A 15,877-nucleotide genomic window follows, 5' to 3' on the forward strand; every position below is an offset into this window, starting at 1 on the left:
CTGCAGAACCAAAGTGAAGAAACAGCTATCTAGTTAACACAACGAAATTTATTCCACAGTGAACTGTTTAGAAGTAAACGATATCCTCAAAAATACAGCATACTCTCATTTGAAGAGTTCTTTAATTTGGATTACTAAAATTCTAAGTTCTGTAAATAGATTAATGCTCTACTTTCTTCAATTTAAAATGTAAAAGAGATCACTTGAAGATTACCTTCATTTTTAAACCATTTCATATTATGTAGACTAAAATATCAGTCAATACCTTGAGTGCCTAACATTTGACTTCCACTTTGTAATAAGATTTGAAGGAACTGACCGAAAGTGTTACGCTAAAACACTAGGACAAAATTATGAAAAGTTTAATCTGCAGTTCAGACCACAGAGCAGATGTCAAAGAGAAAGTTCTTATGGATCTATTCATGGATTTCAACAACACAATTGTTGCAGGACTTCATCTCAAAGCAAGACTGAAAATTTAAGAAACTCCTAATTTGCACAATTTCTCTGGAAAGTTGTAAATTTCAAGCTAAAGCAATGAAATATCAATTTTTAAATATAATAAAATTATCAAATCCTATTAGGCTCACATATAATCACTCTACTACCATGAAGAACATATATAGCAAGTTTAATGATTATATAAAATATATTCAGGGATAAATGCTACAACACTCACTTTCTATCTCACAGGCACCCAAGAGAACTGGAACATGCATCCTCATCACCCATGTGGACAAACAGCCACAAAGAACCACAGCTAAGACTAAAGCTGGCTCTTATTTGAAGGCATCAACAGGAGGCTTCTTGAAACCTTACTGTGGTTTCTTAAAAAAACTTTGAGTAGCGCATGATGCAGAGATCTGACAAAGACCCTTCCTAACCCAAGGCCACATGCATGTCCAGAAACCCACCTGTGTTATACTCCTTCAACTCCAAGTCCTTTACAGGCATTCCATCAGGAGTCCGAAAGGCATTAAGAATCTGCAAGAACATGGTGTATACACTAATGACACAAATCATTATCAAACACTGAATATTTAATTTTCCCTACTGGTTTTTAATTCTACATAATTTAAAGCTATCACTACTTTATCAAGGCAAAATTAATCCATGTACACTCTAGGCATTCAAAACAACTAATGAGTAGAAGATAATTATTCAAAAATTCCTAAATATAAAAAAGGCAGAAGAATATAACCATCAAGAACCTGAGCTCTGGAGTGCTTGGGTGGCTCAGTGGTTGAGCATCTGCCTTTGGCTCAGGTCATGGTCCCAGGGTCCTAGGATCGAGTCCCACACTGGGCTTTCTGCAGGGAGCCTGCTTCTCCCTCTACTTGTGTCTCTGGCTCTCTCTGTGTCTCTCATGAATGAATAAATTTTAAAAAATGTTTTTTAAATAAAAATTTAAAAATAAGAACCTGAGCTCTGAAATCAGACTGCCTACATTCCAAGACTCTTTTGCTGTGTAAGTTTTCAGTGCCCAGTTTCTCATCTGTTAAATGTAAAATGATGATGCCTTGGGCTCATGCCAGTACAGGGCCATGGCACTTAAATCCCTCAGCCTGGAGCTCTCTTCCCCCATCTTCAGATGGGACTGTTCTCTCATGGCATTCAGGCTTGGGTTCAAATGTCATTTCCTTAGTGATGCCTTCCCCCAACTGAAAATAGCTCCTACCCCAATTATGTGCTTAACACCTTTTAGTTTCCTTCAGTTTATCACTAACTGAAATTATGTTTTTTTGTTTATTTTTTTATTATCCATGGATGCAGTGACTTTACAATATTCCATATTCACTGCTGCTATATCACCCAGTGCCTAGCATATGGTCTGTGATTTGTATTTGGAGGGAATGAATTAAAAGTATCTATTCATAGGATACTGTGATAATTAAAGAACTAATGCTTGTAAACATCACATAATGCCTGGCACAGAGTAAATACAGTTTGTTCTTATTATAATGGTCTGACCAGATTTTCCTGTAAGCTCAGCCATTATTTAGTCAGCCAGTCCTCTAACACTCAAGAGTTACACAGCTCCCAGTTTTTACTACTGTAAATAAAATGAATCTTTATGTTTGCAATTGAATCCTCCCTCTTGGATTATGCCCTACAGGATAATTGTCAGGCCTGATGATAGCAATCATTCATATATATATATTTTTTTACAAACGTCACCTCAGTGAGTGTGTAACTGCCGAAATTTAAATAAGTTCTATGGATTGTACCAAAGCCAATTTGCTGGTTTAGCTATTGTACTATAGTAATACAAAATGTTAACATTGCAAGAAAGACACCCAAAATATCTCTGTTCATTTCTTTGTACCTTCTTATGAATCTATTAATTTTTCAAAATAAAAGGTAAAACAAAATTTTTTTTAATTGACAAAAAAAAAGGAAAAAGAAAAAAAAAAAGAGCCTTACCTCTTCTTTTGTAGCATTTTCAGGCACCCCACTTAATCGAATAACCTTGCTTGCTTTTTCCTCGTTTGGGCCAGTCCTATAATCTTGATCCTTAAATCCAGAATAAAAGATTATTTTAGAAATAAAAATATGTTAGTGTATAAATGAAAGTCAAAGTGAAATGCAGGTTCTCAGGATCAAAAATCAAAATGAAAAAAAATCAAAATGACCTGCATCATGTTAAGATATGAAAAATTATAATTTTTTTTCAGAGTTCCAAATTTGATTTCAAATCATTAGTATGTAAGTGTGCTAAAACCAAGGTTCACTGAGGAATCTTGAAATAGTAAAGCAGAACATTAAGAGAAACCACATTGAATAGGACTTATAATCAGGAAAAAAAAATAAACCAAATAACTAACATATTCTCAAAAATACAATTTTCTTTCCCTGAATGAGAAAATAGAAAAAAAAAAAAGATTAAATCAGGTGCCATTTGTCAAAGATGTCAACTACAAATAAATTTCAGAAAGAAATCAAAAGGTGTCATCTGACCATACAACGTAACAGTACAATTCAGAGAAATTAGCATTTTTCATATTTTTCACAAAAGCCTCAACTCCAATATCCTCTTTTACTCTTGAAAGTGTCCTGATCTGAACAATAAACTATACAGTCAACCAGCTCTAACATTCTCAAAATTCATTATTTGGTTAGCATGTTTTAAGATCATTATTTGGTTAGCAAGTAACAGAAACCGGAGTAGAGATGAGAAAAATCTATTTCAGGAGATAATATTTGCATTAACCAACTGAAAACTTAACTCTCCTCACTTAGATTATGAACATTAGATTATATATATATATATTGAAATCCAACATTTAAGTCAACTAAATTACCTGTAAGAAGATATTTGCAACATTAACATCACCTCTTCATGGTCAGGGAAAGACTCCTAGGTATTTTGTATATCCTAAATTAGTTTCAGAAAATGTACCTTACTGGCTGTCTCAGTCAGAAAAGCATGCAACTCTTAATTTCAGTGTCATGAGTTCGAGCCCCATGGTGGCTGCAGATTACTTAAATAAATAAAAACTTAAAAAGGAAAAAATGTACCCTGAATAGCCAAGGCCTGACTAGCAAGAATTAAGAGAACTAACTCCCAAAGACATACTTTCTAACTAAATTATCCCAAGGTATTTAAGTTAGCATTAAAGGAGAAAATGAAGAGATAGACACCAAAAGTACAATCTGAGCTGAGAGCCACTACTCTAGAGATGTACATTCCACTCCTGAATATACATTTTATTTTTGTTTTTTAAAAAAGATTTTATTTTTAAAAGTAATCTCAACCCAACATGGAGCTCAAACTTATAACCCCAAGATCAAGAGCTGCATGCTCTACTGAGCCAGCTAGGTGCCCCCACATTTTATTTTTTAATGGTTATACAAGGAGAGACCCCAGGATCTTGGACTCTACACACTTCATCCTTCAGAAAAGCCTTATGATACAACAACAAGCAGAAAAAAAAATCTATTCCATTAACATACCTGAAGGTCTCGCTGGGCATCTCGGGAAGTTTTGCCCTCTGGGAAGGACTTGCTTTGGCCATAGCCAAATATCTGGCTTCCCGGCAGCCTGTGATCCACATCACGGTACTCCATGTTTCTGTAATCAGTGTCTTCCCGGCCAAGAAAGTCCAGACTACCTTCTTCTTTAAATACATCAGCATCTGAACTCTGTTGTTCACCTCCAGAAAGCTGTGACTTGTCTTGGTCTTGAAGTGGACTTTGGCTGTTCTGAAAGTCCGATGCAGACTCATGTTCAAAGGCTACATCTTGTTTTTCTCCTTCTCTTGTTTCTGAATGTTCAAATTCTCCCTTCTGAATGCCAAAACCAGGCCTTTCTGTTGTATGGTCATGTGTGGACTCTTCTCTCTTGTTCATGTTCATACCAGAATGTTCTCTATCTTGTGTAGAAGGTTGTATGTAATCCAAAATATCTGGATCCACAGAGGGCATCTCCCTATCTTTAAACTCCATACAAGGTCCCACCTCTCTGCTCCTAAAATCCTGATCAGTCCTGGACCGATGTCTACCTCTGAAATCTGAATGTGGCGTATCCCTGTCCCTAAAGTCTAGATCACTAGTACCTGAACCTCGGCCTCTAAAGTCCACCTGTGTTCCGTCTTTGTCCCTGAAGTCCAAATCAGACACATCTCTATTCCTAAAATCAGAACGGGACTGATCTCTGGCCCTGAAATCCAAATCTGATAAATCTCTTCCTCTAAAATCTACATGGGATCCATCCCGGCCTCTAAAATCTAAATCGTAAGTGCCCCGGCCCCTGAAGTCAGATGAAGGAGTATCCCTACCCCTGAAATCAACAGTGTGAGCATCTCTGTCTCTGTAATTCATGTGAGATGTCTCTCTACCTCTATAATCCATAGAAGTACCATCTCCACTCCTGTAGTCCATTGGTGGTCCTTCTCTATCCCGAAAATCCCCAGAATGTATGTCCCTACCCCTGAAGTCCAACTGTGATGAATCTCTGCTCTGGAAATCAGAAGATGAAAAATCTCCCCCCCTGAAATCATGTCCAGGTCCCTCCCCTCCTCGATAGTCGCCATGCGGTCCATCTCTAGCTCCATAGCTGAAAGAATGCTCCTCTACATTTGCAAAGGGAGGCCCCGAATGCCCCTGGAAATCAAAGGGAAGTGAATCTCTGCCAGGAAAGTTGCCAGAGTGTCTCTCTTGAGCATGACTCTTAAGGGGAGGAGGAGGATAATCCCTGTTCCACCCGGGAGCAAACCTTTCTTCTTGGCTCCCACTGTAGAAACAAAGACAGTGTTATTCATATTGTCCAGAGAGTTTGAAATCTACACACCAGCATATTCTTCTCTAATCACAGCACATTCTTCTGTAAACATTTTTTTTTTTTTTTTTTGGCAGAGTTCTGTAACAAGGTCCTAGATCTGCAGAAAACAGCAATGTTTTGCTATTTTAAGACGAAGTGGCGGAGTAAACTTTTATGTTCCCATTTCAGAACACGAGGAAAGTCAACACAAGGTTTTCAACATGACTGCTGCAGAAAAAGCTTTCACCCAGTCCTGCAACAGGGAAAATCCGCAACACCAGATAAGCTAGCAATGGTGACACACTACAAAAGTTTCCATTTCCTACAGCCAGGGAACTTAGAATTCCAAGATCAACATGATGAATCCTATACAGCAAATAAATCAATGCACTATAAGTGTATTACAGTAAATTTCAGGAGGTGTCATTCTCATTTCTGCATTCAGTGGTAACATTCCAAATATTTGATTAAACTACAGCATGGACACCACCCAGATCAGAATGGATGCACGCCCAAGATGAAGGAACACTGGCTGTAAATCACCAGTAGGAGCACACAAGTGTACACCAGCTGAGCATCAGTCCTGGCTGCATCTAAAATCCAGTTCTACAGTGGCTCCACCAAGAAGCGCTCTCACCTGGGTCCTATTATTATAACTACTCAAGAGTATCACAAAAGGCAGCATGAATTATGTCACAAAGCATATGTACATCAACCTAACCAAGCCAACAGCATCTAGAAGCTTAATGCTGAAAAGGACCTAGAGAGAGCCTTCAATATTATCTCCAGGTCCCAAAAGAAGCAGCTGATATTCAAGATTCTAATTCCTCATGCTAGTTTTTCATAGTAATAGTAAAATATATTTAAAAATAAGCAAAGTATTAAATTCACATTCTCAGTTTACAAAACTCAAGAGATAAATGAGGACTGGCCTAGTCTTTCATTCTACCCAATTCTTCCCTAACCTTCAGACCATTTGGTAGAAGGGAAATTAAATAGGCAATTAGATACCTAGGATTCTGAGCTTGAGAGTGAGGGGAGGGCAAGAAAAAGGAAAACATGAAATGATCTGAAGAGTTACCTGCTAGTCAGCAGTAAAACAAAAGTATTAGGAAATCAAGTCCAACTCAGTTCTCTCCTCCCAGAATATACAGGTTCTATTATATGACCCATCTGAGTGCAGACTACACCACCAGAGAAAGATTCAAAGGACAACTGATTCCAGGTGACTCAGTTCAAGAGAAAGAGTTACAAGGCCAAACCCTTTCTTAAGTAACAAGACTTTAACAACAGTAACCTGAATATTAGAAAGGTGCATATTTAATGGATTTTCAGACCATGATGACTTCCATTAGCTGCCATTAAACATAAGTTATGTCTATGTGGGGTTCATCATAAGAGAAGTATGTCTAAATGTTCCTCAGAATACAATACAGTTTTGCACTAAAATTAAGACATTACCACTAACTCTAGTGTCTCCCCTATTTAAAATCATTAAATCTCAATAGTTAGCTTGAAGGAAGACTTAAGCTTCAGCCAACGCTCATGGTTACCGACGCATCTAAATCTACATGTTTTCTGACAAGAATGCTTCTAACACTGTCTAAGAATACTGCCCTCTTACGTCAGGAAGATCAAATAGAGCAACCTACTGTACTAAGGTTCTTCGAACCATATTTTATGCAGACAATTCAAAAAACAGTTCTATTAACATAAAATAGCAGTGACTATGAAAATCATTTTTATCAAATAAAATCTAAGAAGTTGTTAAAATAAAATATAAAATCATTTTCCCGCATGATGCCTTTTTAAAAATCCAAATTAGTCTTCCAAAAAGTTATGCTATATAAACTATGTTCCCCTTCTCGTCAAAGATCTTAAAAAGAATATATAACAACTTATATTTAAACTAAAATTAAGGTGGGAGAATATCATTTTAAATAATAAATTGGTCAAAGAAAAAATGTTTTGAAAATTTTTTTACAGTTATGAAACAGAGCAAAGATTACCCAATATTTCTGAAGGCTTACCAAACAATCTAAATAAGGTTAATTTTATGAAAAACAGCCTTACTTACAAAATAGTTATCCATAAGTATAAGTAAAAAGGGGCAGATTACAATCTAAATATTTAAAAATGTTGAAGTATAAGCCCATTGATCTAGACTAGGGATCAGCAAACTGTCCACAAAAAGCCACACAATATTGCTATTATTAAGCTTTGCGGTCTGTCAAAACTATTCAACTCTGCCATTGTGGCATGGAAGCAATCATAGACAATTTGTAAACAAATGATCATGGCTGTGTTCCAATAAAACAAAAGTGAGTTGCAGCTATGGTTTGTTGACCACTGATGCAGACCTTAAATTTTGAAAGGAAAAACATATCCAGCATCATCACCATTGCTTTAAAGATTGCTGAGCCAAAAGACTCCTATTGTTTAGTATTTATGAAACACTAGCTTTACTAAATTATTACATGGGTTTTAAAAATTCAGTTGACTACCTAATTTTTCCCTGGAACCCCCAGCTTCAGAATAATGAGAATACCTCTTGATAAAATCTTGCAGACTGCCGAACCAAAAGAAAATTCACCAATAACAGAAGTTTCAACTGAAGGATCAACATTTTTAATGTCGATGCTTCAGAAATAACTTTAAAGGTCAGATTTTTTTTTGCCATACAAGTAAAACCAGAAAAACCACATTCCTTTGGCATTTTTAAAATTGTAAGCGCAATGCAAAAGCTTTAAAAATATAGCTATCATCCTTTATTATACTGGCTATAAAAAAACTAACTCCGGGATCCCTGGGTGGCGCAGTGGTTTAGCGCCTGCCTTTGGCCCAGGGCGCGATCCTGGAGACCTGGGATCGAATCCCACGTCGGGCTCCCGGTGCATGGAGCCTGCTTCTCCCTCTGCCTATGTCTCTGCCTCTCTCTCTCTCTCTCTCTCTCTGTGTGACGATCATAAATAAAAAAAATTAAATAAATAAAATAAATAAATAAATAAAATAAAATAAAATAAAATAAAATAAAATAAAATCCTCCCTACAAATCCAAAATATCTAATAACTGAATGGTATTACTTTCTCAACTCATCTTTTTACCCAGTAACCCTTAATATTTTACCTTTGAAAATTACATTAAGTAATTTTTTTTCTCAGATCTACTTTTAGTAACTGAAACATAATATGCCATGGACCAAACACAGTTCTGGATTCCAGACATAAATTAGTGAACTTAACACAACTTTTATGTACAAATATAAATGTTCATGTATGTTTCTGTTAGCTCTCCTTATTTGCCAAGTATACATTACTTTGTTAAAAAAGACTTAAAAAAATAGTTGGGGAATTATTTTTTAACGTTTAAAAACTGCTGAAACACAGGGGTGCCTGGGTGGCTCAGTCAGATAAATGACTGTCTTCAGCTCAGGTCATGGACTCAAGGTCCTGGGATCAAGCCTCACAGTGGGCTCCCAGTTCAGCAGGGAGTCTGCTTCTCCCTCTCCCTCTGACCCTCCTCCCCACTTGTATGCACGCACACGTGCTCTCTCTGTCTCAAATAAATAAAATCTGAAAAAAAAAAAAAGTGCTGAAACACAAAATACTTGGCATGCTCAGTATTCAATCTCACAAGCACTTTGGAAATGACTAGAAATTTTTTAAATAGTTTCTATTTTTAAAAAACCAGAGCTATTTCTATACAAAGAAAATATCCGTCTTTATGAGACCAAAATATATTATATGTCCTTATCATTAAAATGTTACAATTTCAATATTCAAATTTCAAGACTTACCGAAAAGGTCCTGTTCTGTTAGCAGATCGAGAATCCCCCCACATCTCTTTCTATGTCAAGAGGGCACAGTAAGCAGATCTTTTTGCTACCAAACTCTGGTTATAGTAGTACCTATATAAAACAAACCATAAAATATAAACACATTAGAACATGAAGAAAAGGTTAGACTAATTTCTCCCACCTTGGCTTCTCAGGAGCAATAACAGGGATATTTCTGGAAGTCACTTTTTAATTTTTTTTAATTCATTCATTAATTAATTTATTTAGAAAGAGAGGAAGGGAACATACATGCAGGAGTAGGGTGAGGGGGAGAGGGAGAGAGTGTCTCAAGCAGACTCCACACTGAGCACAGAGCCTAATCTGGGACTTAGTCTCATGACCCTGAGATCATGACCTGAGAAACCAAGAGTCGGATGCTTAATCAACTGTGCCACCCAGGCATCCCTGGAAGTCACTTATATTTACTTATTAATTTATAACAAGAGAAACACATTTTTTTTTTTTTTTTGAGACAGCAAGCAAGGGTGAAGGGGCAGTGGGAGAGGGAGAGAGAGAATACCAAGCAGGCTCCACGCCCAGCAGTGGAGCCCAATGTGGGGCTCAATCTCACCACCCTGAAATAACAACCTGTGCTGAATGCTCAACTGAGCCACCCAGAGGCCCCAAGAGAAATACATTTTTAATTAAAAATGTGTACTCTGGGGGCCCCTGGTTGGCTCAATCAGTTAAGTGTCTGCCTTTGGTTCAGGTCATGATCCCAGGGTCCTGGGAACAAGCCCCACATTTGGCTCCCTGCAGAGGGAGCCTGCTTCTCCCTCTCCCTCTGCAGCTCCCCCTGCTTGTGCTCTCTTGCTGTGTCTCTCTCTCTCAAATAAATAAATATTGTTTTTTAAATGTGTACTCAGGGGGCAGCCCAGGTGGCTCAGCGGTTTAGCGCTGCCTTCAGCCCAGGGCCTGATCCTGGAGACCCGAAATCGAGTCCCATGTCGGGCTCCCTGTGTGAAGCCTGCTTCTCCCTCTGCCTGTGTCTCTGTCTCTCTCTCTCTCTCTGTCTCTGTCTCTCATGAATAAATAAATAAAATCTTTTAAAAAATAAAAAATAAATGTGTACTCTGGAGCATCAAAAAATTCTAAATGTAAAAAAAAAAATTCTAAATGTACTAAGAATGTTTTACATTTACTAAATATTTACTAATTCATCCATTCACCTCCCTTTTTGGAAACAGCATCTTTAACACTAACACCATCATCAGTCCATGCACAATCCAGCCTGACCAATCAGAATAGTCTCCCACCCTCATCACAATAATTGCTCTAAAAATGGGCAAGTACCAAGAGGTACCATTATGAGATAAACATTATTTGGAATTAAAATCAAAACCTAGCAGGAAAAGCTCTTTATCGCTTTCTTATCTAATTTATCAGGAAGAGAGCTATTAACAGAAATTCCTCTTTACCAAAAACATGCATTCGAGGGCAAACTTTGTTTCCTAAACATCTCTTCTCACCTTTCTGCTAAGGTTCTTCCTTTCCTTTATACCCTCAGATCCCTAACCCTCTCCTTATTCAGTATGTCACAAAAACCTCATGTTGCCAGACTGCCTTAGGAATTTCATGTCTCTGTGGATTCCTCATATGTATGACACTAAATTTACTTTTCTCCTGCTAAAAAAAAAATTAATTAAATTTAAAAACTGAAAATGGGCATGTAGGGATCCCTGGGTGGCGCAGCGGTTTGGTGCCTGCCTTTGGCCCAGGGCGCGATCCTGGAGACCCGGGATCGAATCCCACATCGGGCTCTCGGTGCATGGAGCCTGCTTCTCCCTCTGCCTGTGTCTCTGCCTCTCTCTCTCTCTCTCTATCATAAATAAATAAAAATTAAAAAAAAAAAAAAAGAAAATGGGCATGTAACCCAAATCAAGCTGAAAAGTCATCTCCAGGACCTTTGCTGCAGCTACTAAAAAAGGTGCAAACTTTCATCACCTTGGATTTGGCAACAGTTTCTTAAATATGACACCAAGAGCACAAGGAAAAATTAAGTGGGCTTCATCAAAATAAAAAACTTTTGAGTGAAGTACACTACCAAGAGAGTGAAAAGACAAACCAAGTTTCAGCGAAATGGCAGATGAAGTTCCAAAGTCTCGTTCCACCACAAAAACAAAAAACGATGTCTGAGGCAGCTCTGTGGAGCTTAGAAAACAGCTAAAGGAAAAAAAAAAAAAAGAAAGAAAACAGCTAAAGGTGTACAACAACCAAGAGAATACTCAATCAAGAAAAGGCTATCTTCAAAATAATAGTAAAGTTTCATGGCATTTTCACTCATCCCTGTCCCACTCGCCCCTGTAAGTAGCAGTTTTGATCTTGAAGCGGCAGCCCACTTCCCAGTTCCCTCCTTCAAATCAGAGGGAAACCTGATTTGCAAATTACTATGTACATCTCTTCTAATCTGAAGGATGGGTGCAAGGTGTTGGTGTCTGTTTCTGTTTCACTAACTGAGAACTTTAGTGGTGGATGGGGCAAGCACTGCTAATAAAACCTGCAAAGCAGACTCAGATACGGGAAAGCTGGGGTGAAAACACTTTGGGAAATTAGGACATTCCAAAGCAACAAGTATAGGGGAAAATTTAGAAAACTACATGCATACCAGGGCAAGACACATGATGAGACAAGACCTGAAAAGCCTTTAAGCTTTCACCTCAGGTTGATCCCAAGGCCCACAGCAAGCCTAGCTAAATGTTGAAGGAATGTCCCAGTACAAAACCAATATGCAAAAACAGACAGAGGTGGTTATTCATCTTTCGGCTTTTCTCTTTAATTGGTGAGGTTTTTGTTCATTTTCATTTGTTTGAGCTTCCAGTATTCACAGAAAACAGCTGAACATCAGCTAAAGGAATAGACATCAGTGATCACACAATAATGACAAGGAATAGTCTTTGCAAAATAGTTTACAAAAAAACTCAAAAAAAGACTACTATAGCCTTCAACAATCCCCCTCCTCAAAAAAAAAAAAAAAAAAAAAAAAAAAGCAAACCTCAACAAAAGGGGAGAATGTGATTTCCAGAGTTACCATATTATTTTCAATAACAAGAAAAAAATCTTAAGACATACAAAGAAACGAGAAAATGTGGCTCATTCAAGGAAACAAAACACACTGCAAAAACTATCTCTTAATAAACTCAGACATCAGATTTACTAGAAAAGACTTTATAACAACTATCTTAATTATCCTTAAAGAACTAATGGAAATCAAGAAAACAACATATGAGCAAAATGAGAATATTTATAGAGACAGAAATTTATACAGTGGAATAAAAAACCTGGAGCTGAACAGTACAATAATTTAAAAGTTCACTAGAGGAGTTCAACAGATTTGAGCAGGCAGAGGAATCTACAAACTTGACAAGAAGATAGTTGAAATTATAAAGTCTGAAGAGCAGAAAAAAAAAAAATGAACAAGGGGATTCCTGGCTGGCTCAGCAGTTTAGCGCCTGCCTTTGGCCCAGGGCGCGATCCTGGAATCCCAGGATCGAGTCCCGCGTTGGGCTCCTGGCATGGAGCCTGCTTCTCCCTCCTCCTGTGTCTCTGCCTCTCTCTCTCTCTATGTCTACCATAAACAAGTAAATAAATAAATCTTTAAAAAAAATGAACAAAGAAGAACAAAACCTACAGGGCCTGGAGATGCTGTCAAACTGAAAATGATTATGTAAGAAATGAGAAGGGAATCCCAGAAGGAAAAGAGAGATAGGGCAGAGGAATTACTTGAACAAATAATGGTAAAAAAAAAAAATTCCTCCAATTTTATGAAAGCTATGAATCTATAAATCTAGGAAGCTAAATGACATACAAAAAGGCTGCTTCGGTGGCTCAGGTGGTTGAGCAACCAACTCTTGGTTTCAGCTCAGGTCATGATCTCTTGAGTAGTGGGACTGAGCCCTGTGGCCAATTCCATGCTCAGGGGGGAGTCTGAGGATTCTTCCTCAGACTCAATAAGAATGCTCAAGCTTTCTCTCTCAAATATTTGAGATATTTATTTATTTGACAAAGAAAGAGAGAGGGAGAGAGAGCACAAGCAGGGAGAGCAGCAGGCAGAGGGAAAAGGAGAAGCAGGCTCACTACTGAGGAGAAAGACTGATGTGGGGCTTAATCCCAGGACCCCAGAAGCAAGACCTGAGCTGAAGGCAGATGAGTAACAGACTGAGCCACCCAGGTGCCCCTAAATAAATCTTTATAAAAAATAAATAAATGAGGTACAAATAGGATAAACTCACATCAAGACACATTATGATCGGGCACCTGGGTGGTTCAGTGGTTGAACACCTGCCTTCAGCTCAGGTAATGATCCAGGGGACTGAGTCCTGTTATCGGGCTCCTGCAGGGAGCCTGCTTCTCCCTCTGCCTATGTCTCTGCCTCTCTCTCTTCCTTCTGTGTCACTCATGAATAAATAAATAAAATCTTTAAAAAAAAAAGACATTATGATCAAAGACAAAGAGAAGTGACAAAGCAACAAGAGAAGTGACAAGAGATCACTTATTATTATTATTATTATTATTATTATTATTATCCAATTACTTATTAGAAACCCTGGAACCCAGAAGGCAGGGAACAATTTATAAAAATACTAAGAGGAAAATAAATCAAACTGTCAATCAAGAATTCTATATCCAACAAAATTGTCCTCTAAAAAAAATAAGGAAGAAATTAAGACATTTCCAGATAAACAAAAGCTGAGGGAGTTCATTACCACTACATGAACCCTGCAAGAAATGCTAAAGGAGTTCTTCAAGTTGAAATGACAGGGAACCCTGGGTGGTGCAGCGGTTTATCGCCTGCCTTTGGCCCAGGGCGTGATCCTGGAGACCTGGGATCGAATCCCACATCGGGCTCCCAGTGTATGGAGCCTGCTTCTCCCTCTGCCTATGTCTCTGCCTCTCTCTCTCTCTCTCTGTGTGACTATCATAAATAAGTTTAAAAAAAAAAAAAGTTGAAATGACAAAGAAGATAAACAGTAACCAAACCATATGAATAAATAAAGATCTCTGGTAAAGATAAACACAGGGGCAATTATAAAAGCCAGTATTATTGTAACTGGTTTGTAATTCCACTTTTTATTTTCCACATGATTTAAAACATAGATGCACAGGCAGCTCTCTCTGCCCATGGGTCCTGTTCCTGTGCTTTAATAAAAATAAATAATTTACACCAAAAATAAATAATAAAAGATAGATGCATAAAAAAACAATTTCTAATCTAGGTTATGGGGGACACAATTTATATATTGTGATATCTGTGACATAAATAACAGAAAGACAAGAAGCTGTACAGTTTTTGTACGTTACTGAACTTCAGTTGATATAAATTCAAATTAAGTTGTTCTAACTGTTGGATGTTAAATGTAATTACCATGGTAACCACAAAGAAAATATCTATAGAATACACACATAAGAAAATAAGAAAATCAAAAAAAGAAAATCAAAACATATTACTGCCAAAAAAAATCCAAAACAAAAAACTGAACATAAAGAAGGCAACAATGGAAGAAAGAAGCACAAAAAAAAAAAAAAGCTACAGGGCACACAGAAAACAAAAAGCAAAATGGCAGAAGTTCTTCCTTTTCAGTATTTACTTTCAATGTAAAAAGTTTAAACTTTTCTAATCAAAAAAGGAGATGGGGGAGGCTCAATCAGTTAAGTATCTGCTTTCAACTCACGTCATGATCCTACGCTGGGATCAAGCCCTATGTTAGGCGATCTGCTCAGCAGAAAGTCTGTTTCTCCCTCTCCCATTTCCGCTGCTTGTGCTATCAAATCAATAAATAAAATCTTAAAAAAAAAAAAAAAAAAGAGGAGATGGGCAGAAAAAATGTAAAAACATGATCTAACACACAAGTTTGAAATGTGGCGAGTCCACTTTTCATGGATTTTTTTCAATAAATATATTGGAAAAATTTTTGGAAATGACAAAGTTGAAAACTTGAAGATGAACCATATAACCTAAAAATACTAAATAAAACTAAGAAAAATTAGGTATATCACGAAGGCATAAAATATATGTGGATATTAGCCTATTTGATCATTTACTACCATAAAATACACACAAATCTATTATAAAAAAAAAAAAATTGGGGGAGCCTGGGTGGCTCAGTTGGCTAAGTGTCTGGCTCTTGATTTCAGCTCCGGTCATGATCTCAGGATCCTGCAATTGAGCTCTGTGTCGGGCTCTCCACTCAGCAGGGAGTGTGCTTGTCTCCCTCTGCGCCTCCCTGCTCCACTTGTACTCATGCTGCTCTCTCTCTCTAAAGTAAATAATCCTTTTTTTAAAAAAAAGTTAAAATTTATCAAAACTTATAAACTCACAGACCGTAACTGATATCATTTGTGGCTGAGTAAAATGTAAACAAATATAAAGATGTTGTTTAAATTATAATTGCATAAAATTAACTATAGTACATATTGTACTACTGTAATAATTTCAGTCATTTCCTGCTGCTATTGCAGTGAGCTCAAATGTTGCAAGTATCCTCTTAAAAAAAATCATGTGGAAAAAAAAAAAATCATGTGACACTAATCATCCCTAGAGAGGCAATTGGCCTTTCTGGCAGATTGCATATCACAGTAAAAAGTGATCTCTTCCGGTTCTCCTGTATTTCTCATCATGTTTAATGCAAGATCATAAACCTTGAATAATACCATGGGACCCATAGGAAGTGCCATTAGTGATGCTCAAAGTCTTCCCAAGAAGCAAAGTCGTAACATTACAAGAAAAAGTTGAATAGAGGTCTGTGGTTGCAGCTGCAACCACATTTGTTTCAAGACAAATGAA

At 37.3% G+C, this 15,877-nt stretch overlaps 1 protein-coding gene across 4 annotated transcripts in view; it reads right to left on the reverse strand.

Moving 5' to 3' along the window:
* Positions 1 to 15,877, reverse strand: part of RBM6 (RNA binding motif protein 6) — a 124,390-nt gene that overhangs the window by 89,558 nt on the left and 18,955 nt on the right. For 2 of the 4 annotated variants that reach the window (XM_038566394.1, XM_038566393.1), the window contains exons 2-5: positions 9,058 to 9,168; positions 3,955 to 5,233; positions 2,425 to 2,514; positions 915 to 984 (exon numbers count right to left, since the gene is read on the reverse strand). In XM_038566394.1, coding sequence (XP_038422322.1) covers positions 915 to 984; positions 2,425 to 2,514; positions 3,955 to 5,233; positions 9,058 to 9,101 — 1,483 coding nt within the window. In that variant the 5' untranslated portion in view covers positions 9,102 to 9,168. Of the gene's footprint in view, positions 1 to 914; positions 985 to 2,424; positions 2,515 to 3,954; positions 5,234 to 9,057; positions 9,169 to 15,877 lie in introns of those variants that run through there. The other 2 variants (XM_038566395.1, XM_038566396.1) reach the window with 2 other exon arrangements.

This window comes from Canis lupus, chromosome 20 (genome assembly GCF_011100685.1).
Source record: "Canis lupus familiaris isolate Mischka breed German Shepherd chromosome 20, alternate assembly UU_Cfam_GSD_1.0, whole genome shotgun sequence".
NCBI classification, from domain to species: domain Eukaryota; kingdom Metazoa; phylum Chordata; class Mammalia; order Carnivora; family Canidae; genus Canis; species Canis lupus.